Source organism: Melospiza melodia, chromosome Z (genome assembly GCF_035770615.1).
Source record: "Melospiza melodia melodia isolate bMelMel2 chromosome Z, bMelMel2.pri, whole genome shotgun sequence".
Lineage (NCBI taxonomy): Eukaryota > Metazoa > Chordata > Aves > Passeriformes > Passerellidae > Melospiza > Melospiza melodia.
In genome coordinates, this window is record NC_086226.1 from 49,541,992 (window position 1) to 49,568,703 (window position 26,712).

General features: G+C 36.3%; 1 protein-coding gene across 12 annotated transcripts in view; it reads left to right on the plus strand.

The window, feature by feature from the left end:
* CCDC171 (coiled-coil domain containing 171) overlaps positions 1-26,712 on the plus strand; it is a 159,703-nt gene that overhangs the window by 32,848 nt on the left and 100,143 nt on the right. For 9 of the 12 annotated variants that reach the window (XM_063179591.1, XM_063179595.1, XM_063179588.1 and 6 more), the window contains 6 exons: positions 4,495-4,633; positions 13,375-13,477; positions 19,252-19,355; positions 22,127-22,216; positions 24,045-24,245; positions 26,153-26,320. In XM_063179591.1, coding sequence (XP_063035661.1) covers positions 4,495-4,633; positions 13,375-13,477; positions 19,252-19,355; positions 22,127-22,216; positions 24,045-24,245; positions 26,153-26,320 — 805 coding nt within the window. The remainder of the gene's footprint in view (positions 1-4,494; positions 4,634-13,374; positions 13,478-19,251; positions 19,356-22,126; positions 22,217-24,044; positions 24,246-26,152; positions 26,321-26,712) is intronic. The other 3 variants (XM_063179594.1, XM_063179592.1, XM_063179593.1) reach the window with 3 other exon arrangements.

Sequence of the window (26,712 nt, forward strand, 5' to 3'; positions counted from 1 at the left end):
TGGAATGGTATTGTGCATTCAGTAATGTTTTGTTCCTTGTGAGAATATTGCCTCTAGATGTATGAAGATATTTCTTTGAGCATTGAAGGGATATGAGTTTAGGGTATTTTTGATCCACAAAAGTTACATCTTTGAAAAATGTTATCATGAAAAAAGAAAAATAAGGGTTTTTTTTAGAGAGTATATTTCTTTGTTTGGAATTACTGTATAGGCAATATCTATATTTTCGCACTTAAGACTATGAAATACAGTTTTACAGATGTGGTACCATTTGCCTTAAGAATTTCAATAGTAGCGCTTGCAGAGAAGTAAATTGAGTTGCTAAAGTGCAAGATGAACCTTAAGAAGCCTTTCCTTTTTGCTCTGAACTGGACAATTATGTTCAGGGTTTCTTTTTCAGGAGGGAAATTTGCCCTATCCTTGGCATTTTTTGGGGATAAAACAGAATTTATGCCTGAGGCATCTGTTCTGTGTGTTATTTGAATATGAGAAATAATGTCGTCTAATATCCAAAAAGTAGTTTTCGCTGCTTGCAATCATGTGTTGGTTCAGGCAGTTACTTCTAGCAGCTTCTGCTAGCTGAGTTTTTTGAAAGCAAAATCTGTTCTGTGATTTCAGAGAATGCACACCTTTCCATGAAAATTAAGACAGTTAAAACACAGGTAAAATAGTTGTTGGTTTTGTAAAGAGATGTTGAAGAACCATGAACAGCCTATCCTCACAATTTTGTTAGTCCAGACATCAAAATTTCCAGACCTCTATTAAGATAAGTAGCGAAGGTCAAGCTTTTTCTGCGGTGGACATCAGTCTACTCAGTTCCCTTGAGGTAATTACATGGGGTGAGCCGGTACTGCCTTATCTGTTTCCTGTCCCCTTTTTATTCTTTGAAGCATACAAGTGTCAGTAACATTGCTGAAAATCAGTGATTGCTTTCACCGGACACCTTCTGAGAGAATACAACAGCCTTTGATCTACTTACCTTTGAAGGGTCTGGTCTTCGGACTTCAGACAATGTCAGGAGCTTGGCTTTTTTTTTAAGACATAGTTTGGCATCTAAACATATTTTCTCTTTTTCTGGAGGACTTGCATGAGTTTCTCTTTAAGCCTTAGCCAAATGAAGGTCTTAGAGACTTTCATTTGTTGTGCTAGAACACTTGTATGTGTCTTTAGCTGGACTTGATGTAGGTAAATAACGCAAAAGTTGGAAGCTATAAAATGCTGTAAGAATTTGTTTTCTCAGAAAAAAATGTAGTTATAATAACTGAAACCAAGCAAATGGGCTTTTCTGGGTGGCATGATTTTTTATTTTCTTAGAAAAATATAGTTGTAATAACCAAAACCAAGCTAACAGGCTTTTCTGGGTTGCATAATTTATTAATTAGCTCTGAACCCAGTAGCACTATGTAAATTGGAAGCAACATGGGATTTTGGTCTCTGTGTGAATTTACTTTTCTTGAAGAGTGAGAACATGACATGGAATAATTTGGAACTGCTTTTGCTGTGTTTCCGAAAGCTGTGAGAGTAGAAGCTACTTTGGGGGACTGAAATAGGCAGATTTTGAAGAATAAGAAGTAAACATCTTCAGCTACAGCAAAAAATCAGCCAGGCTGATGCAGAAGCACATAGGTATTTGGTGGACTGCTGAAGCAGTCCTTCAGCTAAAAAGATACATTAATCTTTAACAAATAAATTAAAGTCAGAAAGTGACAATATTGATTCAAAAGCTTCAAAAATGCTTTCAAAAAGAACTTTCAGCGCTTTGCACTTCTTTCAGTTCTTGGGAGACAGGACTGCTCGGAGAAAAAGAGATGATGTTTCTACTGGATGTTTCTACTGTTGAAAGCTACATCAAATAATAGTTCAGGTTGAAAGAAATTGCAGGTGATCAATAATCCGACCTGCTGCTCATACTATATATAAGCTGTGAGATCAGGTTCTTCAGTTAGGTCTTGAAAACGTGGAGAATGGAGATGGCACAATCTCTCTGGGAACCTTTTCCATACAGTTGGAAAACATATCTCCTTGTTTGAACCTCTCTGGATTCAGTACTTGTCATGTAGACAAGCACTGCTGTGAAGTGATCGTCTGCGTTTCCTTGCTAACCTCCTTTTAGATACTGGGAGTATCTGTTATAGTATATATATATATATCTATATATATAGTATCTGTTATATATATATATATATATAACACTGTGGAGTTATCTCTTCTCCAGCTTGAATATACCAAGTTTCCTCAGTTCTTATGTGTATTTCTGCTGCTGACCGTGGTGGTGACCATTCCCTTAAGCACACCCCAACTTTTTTCCTATGTTGTAAGGGGTGCATGTAGTTAAAAGTGATCATTATCCTAGATGTGTGATAATGGCTGCCAAATACAAGGCGATTAATCACTTCCCTTGATCTGGCTATGCTGCTATTAATACAGCCCAGGATGCTGTTAGCTCTCTCTGCTCCTGTGCTGTGGTGCTGATTAGTGGCTGTTGGTCATGGTTACCAGGTTCTTGTTAGCATACCTTCTATCCAGCCAATTACAACTACACCACTTTAGGGTGGCCTTCTTTCCTAAATTTTGTTCTTTGCACATGTCATTGTTGAATGTCAGAAGGTTAATTCTGGCCTATTCTTTCTCCATGACTAGAGAATGGCAGCACTTCAGTTGTGTGTATCAATTGTACTGTGTCGTGATCTTCCCTCACCCAGTTCACTGTTCGCTGCAGGTATTGTGAGACTGCACTATTGGCTTACTCCAGGTGGTGGTTGAAGCTGTTAAACAGGTCTTAGACAGACCTCTACAGTATTACAGCCATTCCAGCTACTACCATCTGGGCTTTTTCCCAATCAACTTTGTCTCTTTCATGAGCCCAGAAGAGAAAATTGTCCTAGAAGGAATTGCTTTGTAACCTTCCAGGGCTGAAATGAAGCTCAGTGGTTTATAGTTCCTTGGCTTCTCCTTTTTACTTTTGCCAAATATAAGTGTGACTTTTGCCTTTCTTCATTTGCCAGGGACCTCCCCCAATCTTTCTGACCTTTCATGATGATAATGAGCAATGTCATTCTGAGTTTAGCCAGCTTTATCAAAATCTTTGAATGTAGGTGAGCTGACCTCTACAATTCTATGGGTTGAGTTCTCACAGGTTATCTCAGACATAATCCTCACCTATTGCTACCAATTGTTCTCCTTTTAGTGTCCTTTTACTGACAGTAGAGGCTTGGGAATAGACCATGTCATGGAAAATGGAGGACAAAAAGGCAGGGAGTATGCTGACTTTCTCTCTCTGCTGTTGGTAAAATAGCTGCTTTGTGTAGAAGTCTGTTCATGTTTTCTTTCCTACCATAACAGTGGTAAAATCCCTTCTCATATTTGTCATCTTTTGTGAATTTTAATTCTAGGTGCCTTTTCTAACGCACCTTCTTTCCATCCCTATGTACTTAAGCAATCCTTCACAATTTTTCCTTGGCTTCCTCTCCCTGGCTCTGTCTCCTATTTGCTGTTGTTTGGCCTTGTAATTTTCTCATGATACACCTTTTTATCATGCCAGACTTTCTATACATTTGTTTTCTTGAATACCAGGAGGACTGATGTAGTTCAAGAACTGATTGAAATTTTGAATTGTCTGCTATTGAAATAATGAAATTCTGAGTAGAATTATCAGGGTTTAAGAATGGTATTCCCAATTTAGTGTTCCTACATAGACACTCCAAACAATGTGCTGCTCAATCATTCCCCTCTCTTCTTCCTCCTTCTGTGGCAAGGTGGAGAGGAGAATTGGACTCACAAAAAGTAAAGATCATAGGCTGAGATAAGGACACTTTACTGGACACAACAATGAAATAAGACAATGAACTGTAACAGCAACAATACTAATAACAGAGTGTACAAGGAAAAAAAGTGATAGACCACCCGTGATTGCACACTGTGGAAACACCCAACCATACCCAGTCCCTCTGCCACACTACCCACAAGGGAGCCCTTCTCCTGTCCCCAGAAAATGACATGAGGTGGTACAGAATGACCTCCAGGTCCTAGCCATGGCCACTCCTGGCTACTGCATAAATTAACCCTGTTCTGGCTAGAACCAGGGTAAGAATATAGTCAGGTATTTGGAAACTTGAGGAGCAAGCTTTGTACTTTAAACCAGTGCTGATAATGCAAGATATGATATCTTTCTGAAGAGAACTAATGTGTTAATTAAAATATGATGACTTCTGTTTTATTACATGTAATCTGGAGACCCTATCCAAATTATCAAATTAGTTTATGACTGGAAGTCTAACACAAGCCTTGGTAATGGAAAAGAACATAAACATAACTGAGAAGTTTTTCTTAGAAAGAATATATAAGTTTCTTGACTTAAAAAAACATAAGGCAAGCAGCTTCATAAGTCATTTGATGTGCTGATATGATGTGATACTCAGATTGTCTTTTAAAAATATGTAGAATACTCAACATAAGTATTTTTGATTAAAATGTTCTAATGTTGAAACTTTCCAGATTAGAAAAAGAGTGTTTCTCCTCAAACAATCAAATGAAAGAAGTGATTGAGGAGAAGAAGAAGGTAATTATGGACCTCTCTGCAAGACTAGGGAATGCTGAAAAAAGCTGCAGTGAATTACAGAGCGAACTTGCAATGGTAAGACAAAAAGCCTATGGCACTTGTTGTTTTGGTTTTTTAAGCATGCTCTGAACATAATCTGCATTTGCTGTGCTGAGCTGTGGAATAAATCTGACTTTGTGTTACTCTGATTTTTTATTTATATTACTTTGTTTTGTGAAACAAGAGTAAATATAAATAAGATATTGGAGAAACTAATTCCAAAATGCATTTTAAGTGATACACTAAGTATTTAATTGAGGAATTATTTGCAGAAAACAGTTATTTCAAACAAGCCTTTGCATTCCTAATGAAGAAGACAATTTGTAAATATGGACTGTAATTTTTTGTGAAGAATGTTCTATCTTCCTATCCAAGCTTTTTTTCCTCAGGCTTGATAAGTTACCATCGTAGACATGATTATTTCACATAATGTTTTTCATGCAAGCATTTGACTGCAAAAAGTTTTTGAAAATGTCTTCTTTGAAGGTAGCAAACTTTTTAGTTGATTGGGGTTCTTTTTCGTTAGTGTGCATTTGTCCTGTTGGATGTATTTTACAGGATTATTTTCTGAAATATGTTTCCTTTTATATGACCAGTTGGTGCCTTCCCACTGTCTCTACATATCCCAACTCTGAATATCAATTTTGCCATCCTCTTTAATAGCATGAGGGTCAAAACAAAAAGCTTAGGTTACCTTCATTAATAGACATAGATGAAGGGATGGAAGTGCGCCCTTAGCACATTTGCTGATGACACCAAGCTGAGTGGTGCAGTTGGCACAGCTGAAGGACAGGATGCCATCCAGAAAGACCTGGACAAGCTGGAGAAGTGGGCCCATGAAAATCTTCTGTTATTTACTAAGACCAAGTGCAAGGTGCTCCATCTGGGTCAGGGCAACCCCTGGTGTCAACACAGGCTGGGGATGAACAGATCAGAGGAGCCCTGCCCAGAAGGGCTTTGGGGGTGCACGTGGGTGAGAGGCTGGATGTGACCCTGCTGGAAGAAAGAAAGCCAAATATGTCCTGGACTGCATCCAAAGCAGTGCAGTCAGCAGGGCAGAGGAGGGGTTCTGCCTCTCTGCTCTGCTCTGGTGAGACCCCACCTGCAGGGCTGCATCAGCTCTGGGGTCCTCAGCATAGAGATGGACCTGTTGGAGAGAGTCCAGAGGAGGCCACCAAGTTATTACAAGGATGGACAGCTCTGCTATGAGGTAGCCAGGAGAAGAGAAGGATTTGGGGTGGCCCAATTGTGACCTTCCACTACCTGAATAGAGACTTTCCAGAACAGCACGTAGTAAGAGGACAAGTGGAATGGCTCCAAACTGAAAGAAGGTTTTCATCAGATATTAGGAAAAAAAAATTTATTGTGAGAGTTGTGAGGCACTTAAACATAACAAAAATTTATGAAACATAACAAAGAAACTCATAACAGAGAAGTTGTGAATGTCCTATTCTTGGAAGAGTTCAAGGCTGGGTTGGAGGGGACTTTGAGCAACCTGGTCTAGCATTAGAACTAGATGAACTTTAAACTGAAAACCTTATCTCTCTTCATTGTATAGTAGCATTTGTAGTATTTCTATACTTAGCCAATTTTTTTTTCAATTGTAAATTTCTGCTCCTGCTTCCTCTTGGACTTATGAGTCTAGGAGATGACCACAATCTCTTTCCTGCTACTAGTAGGCAATTGTGCTATTCAGTATATAGGAGCAGAGATCTGCATCAGAGAGTTTTCAGATTTGTTGGTGTCTACTCTTCAGCTGATGGAATTACTTCATACATTGTCTTAGTGTTATCCACTTCCCAGGTAGATTGTTAACTAATAAATTGAAGAAAAATAAAACTAAAAAAAACGTTTTTTCCTTTGGGAGGACACATCTTCTTCAATGCAAGCATTTAAGTATTAAAAGACATTTTCTGCCTCAGTAAACCTGAAAAAATAATTTTATCAGGCACAGAAAGAATACAAAGAAAAATTCCATAGTAAAATATATGTTATACCTGACAAGAATTCAGGACAAAAGTCTATTCATGCTTCAGGCTTATTGGTAATTACAACAGTATTAAATGGTGTACTCAAAATGAGCATTGTGAAACTGAAAGTAAAAGCAAATAGATTGCCCCACTTGAAAGAACTGTCTTATTCATATAGCAGGTTGTTTTAATTGGTTTACTGGAATTGTTTCAAGCCACAAGACTGTCTTGAACAGGTAATAAAAATACTCATTTTCTGAAGAGTTGTATTAGTGGTCCCCTGTGGGATTAGATTTTTATCACCTTGGATGGCCTTTTATTTTTCCTGAAGACTTTCGTATTCGATTGGGAAGCAGGAGTGCCTGTGTGTCGTCTTGTTTACTCAGTATAGGCAGCTTTTTTGTTATTTTTCTTCCCAAAATAAAAAACAGAAGGCTATTGCAGAAACTAAGTATAAATAACATTCGGTATACTGTTATTAGGCTTCCCCTTACTTATACTAAAATTGTGTGAAATTGTCAGTGCGTTCTTTTCCCTTTATTTCCACATCCTGCTTTCTTGATCTGTTAATTACTTCCTTATATTTTGTACTATTATTGACGTCCTGAATACATCTTTTCCATTTCAGTCTGGTAATCTTAAGGTTGTTTCTCATGGTACTGTTAACATACAAATTAATGTTTTCATTTGTAAAATATTTGTAAGATACGCATAGTACATTATTTTGAAACTTTATATGAAAAAGTTATTTATTTTTCCTTAATGAATCAGTTGAATGTGCAGTAAAGTAGTTACTTTGCTTGTAATTTTAAATACCAGCATGTTGCAGAAGTTTGCCAGAAACTTGCATGGGTCAAATGTGATAGGATCTGTTACTATCAAACAAAATTTCTTACAAATGCTTAGCATGAGGAAGCTCTCAATATTTGCATTATGTGTACTTGAGGAAATTGGTCTCAAGCTCATAATTATCTAGCTAGGGTTTCTAGAAATTTTTAGATACAAGAACAGGAATGTAGACTAGCCATTGTGATTTAACACTTTGTTTAATTTGAAAGAGCCCCAGCTGTATTCCTCCTCATGGAAAGAACAAGAGCTATCTTTATGAGTTTTAAGTCACTCATGATATTTACATTTCTAGTACCTAGTAGTGGATGATTTTAGCATGGGACAAGCAGGAGATGTTAAACCTTTATTTTATGAGAAATGCAAATTGAAATTTGGGAAACTTGTCAGTTCATCAGAATGCATATTAGGAAAGTGAAATAATTCAAATATTGTGTCTTAGTATAAATTCCTTTAATTTGGAAGGTGTATTTATTTGCATTCCTTTTAACAGATTCTATCAGAAGTAGCATAATCTGTATGTAAGTTCTGTAATAGATTGCACACAGCTTGTGTTTTTCCACATGGCTTGTAAATCTTTCTTTTACAGCCAGACCTGAAGTCATGTTTGCATCTCAGCTGTCCATAAACACCTTGTAGGTTGTCATACGCTGAATGTCAGTACAGAAATATTTGAGAATCTAGTTCCAGGATGCACACACTAGGCATTGTTCTTTAGCAGAAGTTGCCTAGGTATTGACTTAACAGACCATGAAGGACCCTGAGGATTATGATTCTGTTCTACAACTTCTGTGGAATAGAAACTGGTACACAGTGGCAAACATGTAAATATCATCTAGGCAATTTAATGTGGACAGTTTATTTCGGTTTAAAAAAATATCCCAGTCATGATACACACTCTTCTTTAATTTCGTGCATTAATTGTTAAGGGTTATTTTATTTTGATTGGTTTTTTCCTGCCTTAACACAGGTGGAGAGTTTTCTTCCCAGCTCTTACTTCTGTTATTGTCCTAATGTAAGAAGACTAGTTATTCTGAAGCATGTGCTTAAATGATCTTCTGCAAACAAACCACTTTTTAAATTTATTTTGAAGTGCAGAGGTCACTCAAGCTGTGATGTCCTGGTGTTGGAAGACAGGCGTCTAAAATCTAAATCTGCAGTTCTCAAAAAATTTTCTCTGACTTGGACAAAAAAATAAACCTCAAGACCCAAGGAGATACTTCATAATATTCTCTCCCAGCAAAAGTTGTTACAAATCTCTTTTTGTGGGAGGGACAAGAAGGATTTCAATAAAACTTGAGTATTTTGATTAATATGTAAGACTGAGATACAAAATTTCTTGAGAGATTGCATTTAACTTACACATGGCAAGACTCTTGTAGAGATTTTTGAATTTTCCAGATATAAGAAAATAAAAGTATTCAATAGTTTGAGAACTTGAGCAAAAATAAATAGAAGCCTAAGGAGAGAGTTTGTCAGTGATGGTTTTGTTTTGTTTTTATAATACAAGTTATGCCTGTTTACCGAAAAATTTGTGCCACTTTTCTGCTTTACAGAGCATCACTTGAGTAAAATCGGTGTTTTGTGAACTGTGGAGCAGTCTTTTGTATTTCTGTAAATGCTTTGATTTGCTGCCCCCAAGGTCATGCCTGGTAAACATTCTGATACTTTTGTAAAGAATTTACATAACCACTTTTCAAGGCATATCTGAACATGCTGTTGCTTGGTGGCTATGTGGATAGTTCTGGGTTTGGCTCTTACTCTGCCATCACCAGTCGGAATTTGTACTACATACTGAGTGGGTTAATTAGTCCATATGAAAGAGAGCCTCCCCAGGAACCCCTTGTGACTGCAGACAAAGCAGAGAAAATTTCTCAGGAATTAAAGCAGTTCATTGTACATCTGGACCCTAACTCCCTGATTACTACTGCAGTGGTTTTGTTAAGGCAAGGCCTCAAAGTTCCGCCCACATGAAAAATAAAGTTACTGACCTTGAGATACAGATTCACATTTGCAGCATCAGATTCTGTGGGCTGTCCTGGAACTGTGTATAGAGTTCACATTTATTTTAGTCAACCATGGCTTTTGCAAAATGCTGCAAAAACAATGGGACATCATTTCTATATGGGAACAGGAACAAAAATCAAATACTGATAGTTAAGGAAAATATGTCTACAATCAAGTTAGTAGGAACTTGTCCAGATAAATAAAAATACCTTTCTGGAAGATTAACACAAGTCTGACAGTGAATGGAAGAATTTTATAAGCAGTCAGTTTTCAGAATAGTCCAAGTTATCCTTACAGATAAAGAGAGAAAGTATTTGGAAAAAAGATTTTCTCCTCATTGGAGTTTACAGTATTTTAAATGAAAAATGCTTAGCTTCTCTTTATTTCCTTAAAAGCTCAATTTTGTTTTGAAATTGGTGATTAAATTAATATGTTGCCAAGCATATTTTCTGCTAAAATGTTTTTGTCCTCAAGAGTCGTTTTATGATAATAGGAACCTTTTTTAAGGATATGAAGTTTGTTTCAGGGAAGCATTTTATATGGTAAAATTCAGCATATGTTCTGGGTTCAGGAAGTATGATTTTTCTTCCATGTTATTCGGTTTTTTTGTTATTCAGTTTGGAACATATTGTGAAAATGGAATTGTCTTTAGGGACTATGGGAAATACTATTATATGTTGAGAATTTTAAATTCTTAAGTGTTCATGGAAATTTCACTCATCTTAAGGACCTGGAATTCCCAAAGGCAGGTTCTTTGAGTGAAGACTGAGGTGAAAAAAAGCAATGAGAAGGCCTTTTCTCTCTCCTGATCACTGCCTTGTTAGCAATGGGCCACATTTTGCCTCATCCTTCTTTTGGAGGTGATGTACTTCAGAAATCTTTTACGGCTGCTCTTCATATCCCATGTCAGATTCAACTTCAGGTGGATTTTGGCATCCCTAAGGATATCCCTCTAGGCTTTAACGATGTATCTGTATTTTTCCAAGTTTAGTATGTCTGAACAATCTTCTTTATGCTTCCTTATTAATACTTGGTCAGGAGTCCCCTGCATATCCATACAGACCTCACGTTTGATTTTTAAGGTTATTTTCAAGGATCACTGTCTAGGTCAAGAATGGTCCATTCTGGTGAAGAGGAAGTCAACAAAGTCATTAGAAGACTTATAAATTTTAATTGAGTTTATAACTATTTTTCCACCCGTTTACTAATGGGATCTGTGAAGCAAACTCTCCTTATGTAAAGGCTTTAGCAGTTTTCTTGTCAACTGATTTCCCTTTTGAAATAACCTAGGAAGCAATTACACCTCTACTTCTCCAGTAGTTCTACAGGAATGGCAAAACATGTTGATGGATGGAATTGTTGAGAAGGATTGTAATCACATATCCTGGAACAGCTGAATCTGTCAGCTGCAATTGATTGTGTTTGACTCTATACTTGTACACTCCATTTTCCTTTTCAAAGTAAAGTATTATGCATACTCTCTGTGTTTGTTCAGACCGAAGAAAACTAAGCAAATAATAGCTACTGCTGTAAACTATCTTGTGGAGAAGATGGAGGTACACTCTCCTTGGATCTGTGCATTCGAAGTAGAAGAGAAAACAGGAAAGTTATAATTATCTGTAAGGGGAAAACAAAAAACTTCACAATGCAGATTGTGAGATATTGGAACAGGTTGCCTGGAGGGTTTGTTGAAATGTCATCTTTGAGGATACTCAAAACTTGACAGAACAATGTTCAGAGCTGCCTAACCTCACTTCGACCATACTGTGCTGTGAGTGGGGAGTGGGACCAGATGACCTCCACAGGTCCTGTCAGCTTAAATTCAAGATTTTATGACTGTATATGTTTTTATTAGATACCTGTCAGTGAGACATAAGAAATCAGATCAATAATAGATCCTTTTGGACTGTGCCTGGATTTTTAGCAGTGTAATTTATGGCAATTTTTTCCTTAAATTTCTGATAATGGGGACAGTGATTGAAAATAGAAGTGAGAAAGGAAAGATACTAGATATTTTGCAGTTCAGGTAGAGAGACTGGCTAGTGTAAGTAATTTCCTTTTGATCTTTATTGCTGTTGAAAAAGGGACTAAAATTGACTTCAGAAGTATAGATATAGTTAGCAAATAAAGCATAGAGAAGCGGTGAAGGCTGAATAGACTGGAACACACTGACTAAATTATGGTAAATTAACTAAACAAAATAGAAAATTTGGATGAGAAGATTGAAAAAAAATTCTCAAATTTTACTTTTCCATAGAAAATGTTTTTCTGGGAAGATTTAGTCTCACCTTCTTGGTGCTGGAGTATTTTATGTAAAAAAACCATTTATTGTGATGTTTTCATATTATTATATTTCCTTATTTTTTATTTGTGAGATGTCTGAGATGATATCAGTACACAAGAGTAAAATACTTTGTTGTGCTTGCATCCCATAAAATATTTTTACCAGATCTCAACATTTACAAGTTCTATTTATATAGATAATTTTATGGAGAAGGAATTAAACCTTGGTTATTTTTCAATATATAGAAGTGATTTGGAAATTCTTTATGAAGTGTAATACAAACTCTCACACAAGGAAAAGCGTGTAAATGCTACAGGGGACCTAACACTGAAATACACATATGAATAATATATTAGTTGATATACAGTACATATAATTAAAATTGAAAGAGTAAAGCAAATTTATAAAATATTTAAACTGAATAGTAAGGAACACTGCAGAGAATTAAATGCATTTCTTGTTTTTTTTAGTCCTGACAGTTATATGCTACCAGTATGTAGCAGTTTTCCTGGGGAGGATGTTTCCCATACATAAGAAATTGCCTGGGTTCTTTGACATGCAATGAAGCATAACTAAAGCAACAGTCTCTAGATATGATAGAAAACAGTAGAATTTTTCTCAGTAAAAAAGGTTAACTTTCGTTTACCAAGTAGAAATGAAATTACACAAATATGTTACAATTTAGAATTTAGAAATAAATTGAGCAGTTAGAAGTCATGTGGCATCTTTGACCAGAACCTTTGTCATAAGAAAATTGTAAAGTTATTTAAATAGTTTCCTCTTGAGGAGGGATGGAGGGATGGTTGGCTTTCTTTTTTTTTTTCTTTTTTTTTGCTTCCTTTAGGTTTTCTAAATTGCTGAATTTTTGTCAGTCAGTCAGCAGCTAAAATCAGACATTTCCTTGAAAAGTCAAAACTCTGTATACTCAAAAAGACCTTGGTCTTGTCTGGAATTATGGATACATGTCTTTGAAAACTGCAAGTTATCAGATATAAATTGAAGGATTTATTTGGTATAGTCTTTCTATTGTAGTGATTTAAAAAAATCTGATGTAGAACTTTTCTGACCTCAAAAAATTTGGTGTCTTGATTTGAACAATAGACTGCACTTAGTGAACAGCTTTCTTTAAGAAAATTTGGTGATAGGGGCTAAGAACTCTGTAGTTTTATGTTCCATGCACAAGGATGAGGTTTTGGTATTGAAGAAATCCCTGTCTAGCATGGAACATATTAACAATTGAACTAGGCAGGGTTTGCAATGAGAATAGGTGTGGGATTTGACTGAGTGCCAAATCATGGATTTCTAGCCTGTCTGCCAGTAGTTGGGTGTCTTTCTGGATGCCCTTGTAGGATGTAACAATAGATTTCACTGCTTGCATAGATGGGCAGAATTTAGTGTCCATTAAGATACTTTTAAAGCAGAAGATTATGAAGACTATGTTTTTGTACAACGATCTTTTGTTTTGCTTTTGAAATCCTTTCGTTTTATGTTGTGTGTTACAAGGTTCTTATTTGTTATGTCATGCTAGGTCTCTTGGCTTGAGAAAAGACATAAAAAGAAATACAGTAGAAATTTAAATTTAAAAAGGAAATTTAAAAATTCTGTTTACTTATTTTAATGTGTTTTTCCCCACCCCCTCTTGTCTTGTCTGTTCCCCCTGTCAAATAAAGGCCAAGAAACACCAGGTCTTTCTAACAGAGACGTATGAAAACAACATGAGAGAGCTGGAGTTACTCTTGGACAGCTTTGCTATGTCAGCCCAGCGGACAGCAGGTTAGTTGAAGGTATAAAATGACAGATGCATCTGTCAATGTTCCAAAGTCACTACATTGTGGGAATTCTGCAGATGCCTCTTGCATTCCCTCTTCTCAACATGCTTTGATTTGATGACATGATAAGAGCAGTTCTCACAGCAGTCAAATGGCCTTGCTAGCTGAGAAAGGGTGACGGATTGTGGACCTGCTGTTGTCAGCCCAGAGCTTGATTTACAAATGCTGGGGTGTATATGATCGGTCAGAAAAGGGCTCACTTGCTGTGCTCTAAATCCAACTGAGAAAAAAGTCCTTACAGTATACCTGCAAAGGGAACAGATGTTTTGCCTGAACTGAGCCAAATTCTGAGGCAACCTTCAGCAACTTAAAGGTCATATATTCAAAAAGGTTGTGTAGGACACATGATGCAACACAATACTTTTTACAGTTGATTGTGGACATGTACTATGTTGCATTCATTTAATCTGATACAGAACAAATATTTCCCTTTCTTCATTAAAAGAAATTGTAATTCAGTGGTTGTCACTCTGCTACCTGGCTTTATATATAAGTATTGTATCAGACTTAACAAACTGCTGCCTGGTTAGAAATTTGAAATAGTAGCTAATATAAACAAGTTGAACTTTAATGTCAAGCTAGTGATTTTTTTAAAGCTGAAAATTGACAATTTAAAAAAATTTCATTTAAAACTTAATTCCTGTTAGAAAAATTGCATACTAGACACAAAGTGCTTCCAATTTACAGTGAAAGTAAACAGGAAGAAAACAAGTAAAATGGAGTGTTCTGGCACTTTTTAGCAACAATAGACATAAATGAGTTGCTAAAAACACTTTGAAATGAAGATACACTTTTTTGTATCTTCACAAAGAGTTTTTTTTAGGGCCTGGTGATACTGAATTTCAATAAAGAAACAACTTCTTGGGATTTCTCTTGTCCTTAAAAGGTGAGCTTGGATTCTGTCATGCATTGATTTCCTTGCATAGGCCATATGCTTCATTGTTTGGGACTGGTACCAGTTTTATTCTGTAATTATAAATGTGATAATACCTGTAGGTTTACAGTTGAAAAGCTCTTTAAAGACTGTAGGTTTTCCACAGTTTTGCAAAGTTCCACATGCTTAAAAAGGACTTGAGTAAATCTGGGGAAGTTACTTAAGCAAGTAAGTGCAATTTCCAAAGCAGCAATTGTCTTTTGGATGGTAAGCCTTGCTAAGAACAGCTTTAACTTGTTTCTATAATATGAGAAATTTAATAACAGTACCTTTAGTATTAATTTGCTTTGTCTGGGATAAACTTTTAAACTAATTTAAATTGGTCTTTTTTTTCAAGCTTTAGGATCTGTGAAGAGGCTCTTGAGGCAGATAGTAGAATTTAGCTTTGCAGTGGATTGCCTGAGTCCTTACAGTCAATTCCACTTTTTTACTATTAGAATAGACATTGACTAAGACTTTTGTCCGACATATTTGCTATGCTTTTAAGTTTGAAACTTAAATTTAATGCTTTGCATTATTATATTATCACTGTCGTGTACTTATAAGTTTTTGTATTTAATAGCATTTATTCAAAATTTTTAAAAATTATTATTATATTTGAAAGGGAATACCTATGTGCTAATAAAAGTAAAAATCTTAAATAAATCTTTTTAGTCTAATTACTAGATGAGGGGCTACATTAGCCACAGCTGATAGGGAAGTCTGTCTTGTTCTTGTGGTCAACATTGAACACAAGGGGTTGAGAGATCTACTTAAAAATCTGTCAGTATTAAAGATCCAACACTAAAGATTCAGCCCCTTAATTCAAGTGCTGATCAGTCTATGATTATTAATCTATACAGTAAAGAGAAGATAATGCTATCTTTTTATTGATAGTACTGATCATTGGCCCAGTTGATGTCGGCTGATGCCAGGCACCTATGAAAGCTGCTAACTTTGCAGCTGGACAGAGGAGAGGAAATTTAATATAGGGTTCATGGTTAGGACCAGGAGAGTTCACTCATCAAATACCATCACAGGCAAAACAGGCTTAACTTACAGATATGAACTTACTTACAGATCAGAACATTAGAGCAGGATAAAGAGAGGTAAAACAAGCCCTTTAAAAACACCTTCCCCCCCATCCCTCCCTCTACCTCCTTTGCCAGCTGTACCTCCTACCCAGCTGGCACAAGGAGACAGGGAATGGGTGTTACATTAGTTCATCACCTGTGGTTCATCACCTGTGGCTTCTCGTGCTGCTCAGGGAGAGGGAGTCCCTCTCCTGCTGCACTGCAGGGTCCCTCCCACAGCAAACAGCTCACTGAGAGCTTCTCCAGCGTGGCTCCATCTCATCAGCAACAGCTCCCTCCAAACTGCTGCAATGTGAGTCCATCCCACAGGCAACAGTTCTCCCAAAACTGCTGCAGCCTGGGTCACTGTTCCGTGGGGTGCAGTGCTCCAAGGACAGGCTGCTCCAGCCTGGCAGCAGGAGCCCTCTCTCCACAGGCCTCCCACAGGATCTCAGCCTCCTCCCGGGTATCTGCCTGCTCCAGTGTGGGGCTCCTCCACGGGCTGTGGGCGGATCTCTGCATCCCTGTGGCACCGCATGGGCACAGCTGCTTCCCCATGGGCTGCACCACGGCCCGCAGAGGCATGTGGGCTCTGGTGCCTGGAGCACCTCCTGTCCCTTCTTCTGCACTGACCCTGGTGTCTGCAGTGTTGTTCTTTTCACGTGTTTCCACTCCTCTCTTCTCTGTACTGACAATTACAGCAGCCAGCAGCATGTCCATCTTTGGAGCCATGAGGGATTGGCTCTGCTGGACATGGTGGAAGCTTCTAGCAACTTCTCACAGAAGCCACCCCTGAAGCCTCCCCCCACCATCAAAAACCAGCCCATGAAAACTCAGTGCAGATTAAAACCTAAATAGTTTTAGAAAGCTTTTTTTTTCCTTTATGCACGTCAAAATAACAAGCAAAAATCCATGTTTTCTCCTTTTTCAGTGACCTTTATATATTTTCCAAAGCATTGTTATTCTCATGGGTTCATTTGCATGAATTCACTTTGTATCTTTTCAGTTTATCGCATTGTGCAGTTATTCAGCAATAGGGTATGTTCTTAAGAGTCCTCTGGAAAAAGTAGTTATGGTCGTAGTAATCTGAAAAAAGGGTGAAATGGGTGCAAAGTCCTAAGAGTGTTAGCTGCTTTGAGTTAGCATCACTTTTTTTTTGGTCAAAAATCTAAAACACACCACCATATGAGCTGTTCTGAAGAGAATTATCTCTTTTCCTACCCTTGGCCCAGTACAGCTAGTAGAAAGTCTGAAACAGCAGATTTAGGAGTTTATTCACTTGTATACTTCTGTAAGACTCGTATGGAACTTGGCATTTATCCCAAATTCTTCCCTCAAACTCTTGGGCAGTACTGGGTGCGCACTTCAAGTACTGGGTTGCGTTTTTTATTGCATTGCTGACATCATGCTTCTGCCACAACAGAGTGTGTTTGGATTATGCTGCATGTCTCCTGCACAGTTGTATGAAGTCAGACAACATTTGGGCAGCATTAAAGCCACAGGTCTGTTTTCAACTGGTAGACTGAATCTGTATTTCTATTGGCAGATTGAGCTGCCTATAAGTAGGGTTAGAGCAAAGGGAAGGAATGACAGCATGAAAAGTTTACTGCAAAATTCTAATTTTGGCAAACATGATATTAATAACATCATTGCAGGTTGGGACTTAAAATATGAAAATACTTTATTTAGACAGTTTGACAAAAACTATGATATGGAAGATAACTCTTGGATAGACTTAATACACATTGTTTTAAACTGAATGAGAATTGTTTGTTACCACTTTGCTAGAGCTACAAGTATGAAAAAATAGTGTTTATTTTTTTGTGCAACAAGATCAACGCATAATGTTCCTACAATGGGTAGTAGTGAGAGGTTGGTCTTTTAAATAAGAAGATTGGACTGGAGCTCTCTGCATAGCTATAGCTGTGGTTATGTGATAAAAATTATCCTAAGGTCACAGTCAGCACTTTCTTCAATGTGAAATCTTCTCAAAAGAGGTCAGATTTTATGAATTCTTCTTAGGTTGGTTTTAAGTGTAACACAGTTGTTTGGGATATCTCTAGGATTCACAGGGCTCTGAAGTGTCATTAAGAAACTCTTGTTTTTTCCCTGACTCTGCAGACTTTTAGAAACTGTGGTAAGTAGGGGGAGTGGCTGATAGGACAGAGGACAGAGGTCAGTCACTGGGATGTGCATGCTGTAGAGCCGATCTTGCTCCTGCTGCTGAAAGCAATCTTGCAAATATGTGTTGCTTTGAATAGGTGGGACTTTGTAACACCTAGTCCAGCCTGAACAGCACTTTATACTTTCTGGTATTATCAAGTCAGGAGATAAGAGGCTAACTAATTGAAAGCATTTTGGCAATACGTTCTGACTTGTGCACTTAAGTAAGTTTTCCACTGAGTTCTATTGGTGTATTACATGTAGCCTACAAGAGGAATTTAATTATTTTTATACAATGCCGTAGTAGAATGTCATGCTTATTAGATGACACTAATTATAGAATATTTTTTAAGTGCCCTGCAAGTATGTAAGTGGACCTCCTCTGATAAAGTTTTATGGAGAGCTAAAGAAAAGTCTCAGACTTTAGTACCTGATTTGACTTCATGAGCCACCCTGTGTAAATTGCTTAGTGACACTGGTGATAAGCACCTCTATCATTGTTTAGTTGTGCTGGGAGTTTTGATGATTTAGCTTTCCTGGATTTAAAATTCCCCAGATATTTTCACTTTTGCAAAATAAGGCTGCTATTATAGTTGGTAAAGATAGTTTTCCTTATAGAATGTGTTAAAAATTGTTGAAACGTTGATACTATAATTTGCCAAACAGTAAGTGATAAAAGTTTTTTTCTAAGAATATAAATAATGCTGAGAGGAATGGTCTGTCAATAACCTAGTATTGTGGTGTAACACCAGGAAAAAAGAAAAGTTTGTTCTTGGAAACTGAATATCAGCTGACATCTGGTGACCTCTCGATCAATACAGTGTTGTTTTGCTTTTTTGGCACATTGTTCTATGCACTTTGAAATGGTCAGATTTGTTCATATGTCCCCAATAAGGGCAACAAGATCAGAAATCTCAATCTAAAGATTTAATAAATAAGTTTAGTGTGTGTATATAATTGTTATATCAGATTTATAACTGAACTGTTATATAGGACTCTACAGACAGATAATATTTTTTTTGTCAAATCCTTCAGAATAAAATTTAATATAATTTAAAATGTTATCAAGTCCTCTCCAAGCATAACATAATCATATGATCTTTGGCTCAGTAAGGCTTTGAGTAAATGAAGTACTGCATTACTATATGCATGCTCAGTCACAACACCAAAATAATGTCAGGAAAAGTGTAACATTCTTAACTTTCAGACAACATGTTTTTCAAAGTATATAATTGTGTGGTTTCAAAGTTGGCTTGTCTGACTGAATGACACAGGTTTGACTACAGTAGGAATAAAATGTGAGACTGCATACCAAATGCATTAGACATAAATGTAATCCAGAATTTACAGTTCTGTATCTTCTATTAAAGCTTTTAAACAGATGTCTTTTAGCTCTATTTGCTATGAAAGCATGGCTATACAGCTGAATCTCTCATGGCAAACAAGGCTGCTCTTCAGTGTTCTGTATTGTCACTGAAGCCCTAAATAATTCTAATACCTCACATCCAGGGTGGGTAATTTTCTCTCTGTGGCTTTAAGGCTTAATTTTTGTTCTGTGTTTTCCTTCAGGCACTTGTGAGGACAAAGATAAACCTCTGAGCTGCTCTGTCGTTGAGACTTTGAGGTGTACCTTGACAGCTTACCAGAACAAGCTGGAAGATACGTCTAATGAGGTAGCACTTGCAATGTTTGGCTCTATATGTATTGCATTTGGCCTGCAGCAGAACATACACTTTGCTTGTAAAAAAACTGCAGAAGAGTGGGAATGTTGAGTAGACAGCTTCAAGTATGCCTGAAGAAAAAATCTCTGTCGCTACTATTTCTCTAAGCTTTGCCCTACAGTAAAGTTTCACATTTGTGGGGACAGGGAGAACAGTTTTTTGTCTTTCTAGTTTAATTTGCTTTTCTAGTTCAGTCGTTTGGGGTTATTTTCAAAAAACATTTAGAATAACAAGCCGCTCATATATAGAATGTTAGTTAGAAGATAATGATCTAAGAGGGCAGCTGCATATACTGCAGTGTTCCTAAAAACACAATGGTTGAGCCTCATTAGTCACTGCTATCAGGCATGCTCCCCCGTACTTCTAAAACTGGTATAATTTTCTGAGGAGAGTGTTTTCAATGGATTCTCTTTGGGAGCTTTTTTGCTATAATTTCAATAAAAATGTTAGAATACTGTCTTTACGTTATCTAATAAAATAATGGAAGTATTTCAATTTTGGGAAACTTACCCTTATAAAAAATCAGATGTTTTCCATGCAGTCCTTTTATATCACTGACTGAGAAGTTACAGTTTTGCATTTATTTTCTTGTGTGTTTTGCTAGTCTGACTAAATTACTCCTCTTGGGTGTAAATGTGTTATTAATTTGTGGCTTTAAAGGCTGTACAGAGAAGTTAACTGCACCATTAAAACTTTTTGTACAAACTTGTGATTAGACTTTGAATAAAACTGGCAAATACAGAAAGGCAAGGTGTGATGAGATTGTGAAGTGTCAGCATTCTTATTTAATTTCTAGGTTTTGTCTATTATTTTGACAAATGCATAGTCTAGCTAGTCATTCAACAGGTTTAAAACAATTAAAAATTAAAAATAAAAAAAGAAAACTATATTAGCTTTGCCCTTTTTAGTGGAAAGAATAGGTCTCCCACAAGACCTTTGAGTTTGTTCAAGGGACACAAAAATAAGTGACCATGGTAACAATTACACTTTTTAAACAGCAAGCACTGTTAAGTCTCTCCCAGCGAGATAAGAGAACTGATGTGTATAGTCATTATGAAACTCTTCTGAGACCCAAGTCTGGAAGCTGCAGAGTAACTAGGAACATATTATCCACAGCGAATTGTTATTTGGGAGGAGGAGCATCACGTGATAGGCAGCACAGTTGAAAAGTCGACTCAGCAGGCTTTGGCTTAGTGATGTGCTTTGTTGTGAAACTGTGCCAGAGACAGCAGTGGGGAGACCAAGGGGGTGGCTTCTAAGAAAGCAGAGAGAGTGTTCTGACAGAAAGAAGAATGAACTGTCAAGGAAAATAAATCGCAAGCAGAGCAGGACCAACAGATGACCTGCCACAAGACTTCCCAGTAGGACTGTGTGGGACTGACCCTGAAGTTGTCATATGGAGCCAGAGATCACTGAGCACCTTTGTGGTGCACAGAAAGGGCAGTGCTCTGTCCTTCTTGATTACCCCCGCCCCCACAGAGAATGCTGCTTTTGGCTTTTTATGTGTGAGATATGTTTAATAATAAAACTTTAATAATACAATAATGCACAAGGGGACTATGAAGGGCACTGTGCAATAAAACTAGGTTGTTTTAATACACAATAAGGAAGGGTTTTAGTAGCAACACAACAGTAAGCAAATTTTAGTGGTTTCCTTTATAAAAAGATTTTGAACAAGATCCCACATATTGATGAATTTATTAATATATGTGTACACCTGTATGTATATGTGAAGTACGCTGGTAAACTTGTCATGTGTCATCTTTAACTTACTGTGTTAAACATTTGATTAAAAGATCTGGTTAGTTTGTGTAGTCACACAAACTAACAAACTAGAAAGGTGTAGAAGTGTTTTGGGTTTTGAAGATAACTAACTTCTGACTTTCTGTATAGTGCAGATACCAGAACATGTTTGGATAGAGGGAAACTATTAGTAAACTAATAAAAAGACTGGAAATATTCCAGTAGCATTCTTTAATTTACTGTAATTATTTCTAAGGGTTCTGCTAAGTTTCCTGACATCAAAATATAAAAATAAACATTTTAAATGTAATTCATAAATTTTGCATATTAGGTGTTCTATTTCTGAGTTGCTCCTTAAATGTCAGGTGTTAGCAGCATCATCATAAAAACAGAGATACACATTATTTTGTTATGTAGTTACTGTTTTTGAAAGTAGAAAGTGAAGCTTGTACACATGGTAGTACCTCAGTACATATTAAGCAACCTCTGAGATTGCTTTTGCTTTTAACCCTAAAAGTCATTGTGCCTCTGTGGTACATTGATGCTTTTTACAGTATGTGAGTACTATCCAGTGCGCTGTAAAGAATCAAGCTTGTAGCTAGACAATTTCTGCAAATGGCCACTGACTTGAAAACTTGTTTTCTCAAACCACTCCCCGGATCATTATCTGAATTTACTACACTTTCAAGTGCATTTCAGAATCTGTGTTTTTGTCAGATATTTTGAGAGTTAATAGGATAGGTAAGAATGGACTCAGTTTGTTATTCTACCACTACTCTTCATTTTAAATCATTGTAAAAGATTATTTAGTGTTTTGTAATGGCATATTATTTAGATGGTATGTAGTACAAAAGCTCTTCAAGAAATTTAAATAAATTTTGTTTTTTACTTTCATGTATGAAATTCTTCCTTTATATTATATTGAATAGATCATTGCACCCTTTCTGTAAAAGCCTCTTTGACTTTCATATTTTTTGAAGCTTGAGAAAATGAAGGCTTTGTGTAAAAAGACGACAAAAGAACTTGAGGAATCTGAGGAGAAAATGTGTGCTTTAAGACAAGACCTGAAGGTAGGTTTAATGAACTTAGCATAAAATGTGAACATTTTGCAAAACCTATCTTTCTGGATTAAAAGTATTTTTTTTCTTATCAGAGTAAGTCCTGCTATCATTGTAGTCTATTGAGCAAACTAGTTTACCTCACACGTTTGTGTGAAACCATGCTGCTTTATCCTACTTATCACTGTAAAGCACATAATTTCAATGATTGCCCTTCTGAAATAATTAAAATACCTTGATAAATTTGCAAGTATTGTTTTATATTGAAATCATTATCAGGAATCTTTTTTGTTTAACTGTTTTTCTCAAGAAAAGGGAAAGAGAATTTAATTACCTCTATGCATATGAAGGTATATTTTTTTAACGATGTCAATTCTTTAGTTAATTGTTTTGTTTATGTTTGTCAGAAGGGTCAATGCATGTGATGCATCAAGTTCTCTTAAACATCTGTAAAGTATGCAGCCTAAAATTTCTTGGAGTAAAAGTTAGCTGAGATAAAAACATTGAGAGCTCTTTCCTTTAGTTTTGGAAATATTTTTTTTTCTTTCTGTTTTTGGCTGACACCACATTTGTAATGTCCTGTCTGGTTAAATCAATAGCCAAGGGAGTGAGCAAATCCTGAGGTTGTGTTTTAACTTAATCTCCCAACTAGCAGTGTATTATATTACTGCCAAAATAGAATGTCTGTAAACACAGCGTTTTTCAGGTTCTTTTTCTGAGGATATGCTGTTTTATGTTTTATGCAGTGCTTTTCTGTAACATTCATTGAATGTTCACATTAATGGATATGATGTGTTGTCACCTGTTATGAAGTTTCTTTACTAATTTATGTTCAGAAGATTTAGGACTTCTACTTCTGTTACGGCACTTTTTTAAGTCACCTAAAAATTTTGCAACCTTTGCAAGAGATACTTGTATTCTTCATGCACAAACTGAGCTTGCTACACACACAGGGTACTGGTTTTTATGCAATATGCCAGTTTTCAATCTCTCTAAATTTTTGGTAATAATATTGTATAGATGATCAAAATCTAGATCTAGTCTGAAAGCATTTCTATTAGAAATTTAAAATTACTTTAATATTTTAATGTTTCTATTTAGAAGAATAAAGCTTGTCATTTTCTGATTAATTTAGTGATATGTTTTGTATGATTTTATGGTCTATGAAGCTATGATTTTATGAAAAATAAACAATGCTTTCAGTTTGACCTTTTGCAAACTTTAGCAGTGCTGGAAATCCAGTGTAACTGCACCATATTTTGGCTCAGAGGGGGTATTATATTAAGTTCTATGTTTACCTGATGAGATTTTGGTGTTTGTTACATAACAGTATTTATGACTACTTCTAATTACTTATTTCCCATGGTCAACCTCCAAAGAGAGTCCTCACTTTTTTTTGTCTTGCATGTAAAGAATACGATGCACAACAGCATCTTTGTTGCTTGCAGACTCAGCCCTAACAGATCAGGGATTCACTTAAGAAAATAATGTATCTTTTCAATGGGTCTGAGAGCTTTGCGCTCTGCAGAGGATAAGTTGCATTCCTGTGTTCTGCATGTCATTTGTGGGGGTAGAGGGGACTGTGAAGTTTACTGTATCATGGAGCCTTTACCTGTCAGAGATGGATTTCCAATGCTGTCTAGTTGCAAGCTGTTCAAGAGGCCTATTGTCAATTTTGAAACTCTATTCTTGAAAGATAAAGTCCACCCAGCCTGGATTCCTGTGAATACATATGGTTATATGACTGTTTCTTTCCTCAGGTGATGAACACTTGGATAGGGTATCATTTTATAGAGTAAAATTTATACCAGCTTTTCTGTTAAATTCCTCTGTTTTACAGGAAGTTCAGGATACCATGGCTGATACCAAGAAAGAGTTAAACTATCTGCACACTAAGTGTGCAGACAGAGAGACCTTAATAGAAACTTTAAAAATGGAACTGCAGGATGTACAGCAATGCTGGGAGAAAGAGCAAGTACGTGCCACAGAATCTGAAAATGAAATCCAGAAGCTTACCAGGGCTTACCAGAAGGATATGGAGGTATTACTAGAGACAAGATGACTGTCAAAGAGTCTTTATTTAATCTCAGCTTTATACATTTACATACATCAGATGGTTACTCTTAGTTTTAACAGATTTATCCCTAAAATATGATTTTAAGATACGTATTTTGAAATATGTGTTTAATATCTACAGGATTTCAGGACATATTGGTTCTCCTTTCTTCTGTATCAGAACTAATAGCTTAATCATTCCCGTATCAAAAATTTTTGAAAAACAGACTTTATTTAAAAAGCAATGCCTGACGAACAATTCTTTCTTTCTTTCAAATTAAAAGTTAGCAGAAATGTTTTACAATTGAAACATGTAATATTGTCATTATCATGTGTTAATTACTGATCCACGTGTAAATTGATACATAGCAAATATGGAATTGAGGCAATTTTGCATGCATGCCACAAAACCTAGAAATTCTTACCTTTATCTATTACCTAATTGTAGTGTGCTATATGTGGGAATGGGTCTACAATGTCTTATTTCAGAACTATTATCTTTCTCCTTATATGTATTAACAGATGTTAATTTTGTTGCTTTTTCCGCCCAATAAAGTGGTTCTGTACTAGCAAGGGCAGTGATATACTTGTAGTTGTTGTGCATATTGAGCTCATTACTTCCACAAATTTGGACATGGATGCCAACTGAGTAAAAAGGAAACATTCTTTCCACCTCTTTTACAGTCTGGTATTTAAATAGGGTCCACATGAAGCAGCTGGAATTGTTACACACATCAGATAATGATTAAAGTGGAGGAAACTAGAAGTCTGGCTATATTGTAAAGTCAGCATGTCTACAACCCTGTGGTTGCATTCAACATGTGTGAATTGATTTGGGGTCTTGGAATCCTGTTTCTCATGCCAAATGGATAATTGTCATCCTAGTTTTATCACAGCTCAAACATCAAATGTAATGATGGTGGCACGCTGGATTTTCCTTGGGGAATTTGTAGATCTGTTAGAAACAAAGTTAAACTAAACTGAACTACAATTTATTTTTAATTGCCTAAAGCACCATGAGATAATTGTGAGAAAATACATGTAAGTGTAATGGCAAGAGCTCAGAACAATCCTACTTTCCAATCTTGGCCATCCGTATTTTCTTAATGGAAAATTTCAACCAAGGACCCTGGAAAATAATGGGAACCTTTGCAATAGTTTACAGACTTTGTCCTTGTGACTTTTGAGGTACAACTTGCTATTGTTGTCTTAATCAAAGTTGCTAAGTTGCATATATGTACTGAAAGCACTAAGGATGGAATTTCTATAGCATTCTATTGTTGCTAAAGTTTATTTATAACTTGCATCAATTTATTATATTACTGACTAAAATCAGTGTAAATGAATGAGGCATGGCTTGTGGAATTTAACTCATGAAGCTATAAGCCTGTTTTTTCTGGCCATTTGGTCTCATATATAATCCATACAAAAACAATTTAAAAAAGACTTCAGAGTGATAGTTGTATAAATAGTGTCTTGTGCTGCCAAGCCAATCAGAGGATTTTCTGCATGCTCTGCAGTTGTTGTAAGTGGATACAGTTAGAGTATAACTGAAAGTTTTACCATAAATAAATAAATTGCATATACTAATAGCATGGAATTTTTTATCTGTATCAGATAGTCATTGTGATAACAGCAGGACTGTTCTGTATTTATATAAACTATTTATATATTATGTCTGAATAGACACATTTTGTGAAAACTGTTTTCTTACATTCGCTTCAATATGTATGACTGCAAATATTAGCAATTATGGTATTTTGAAAAAGGTTTGTGAATGAGCTATGTGGGCTTTTTTTCACTTGCATGTAGTTCGTATTACTGCCCATGTAATGCACGTCTTTCAATTCTAACACTGTTCAGATACATCATGTAATTCTCCTTTTGTTTCAGGAGAAACTAACCTTCCTTCACAGCTTATACCAGCATTTGATAGCAGGCTGTGTGCTTATAAAACAACCAGAAGGCATCCTAGATAGATTCTCTTGGCCTGAGCTTTGTGTAATCTTGCAGGAGAATGTTGATGCCCTGATCTCAGACCTCAACAGGGCTAATGAGAAGGTAAGTGTCCTTAGGCACCAGCTACCTCTATTAAATTCAGTGACATTTGTCCACGTTGCAGTATCATTAAAAAGGACTGACATTCATCTTATTTCAAAAAGAATTTGGACGTTAATAATTCAATACCATTAATTATGGCTTGTCTACAACTCAGTTTGATGCCATTGCTGTGGGCATGTAAATGTGACTGAAGTCTGTATGAAGTCTCTAAGCTCCACTTTCAGTGCAGGACATGCTAATAGTACTAGCCAATATTAGCCACAGGGACCTAATTAAAAGAAAATAAATTAATCTTACTGATGAAGCAATTCAAAGAACTTAGTCATTTACACTAATAAAGCAAGTCTTTATTTTACCATAAAACTGAAACAAAATGCCCTTACTCAAGGAGT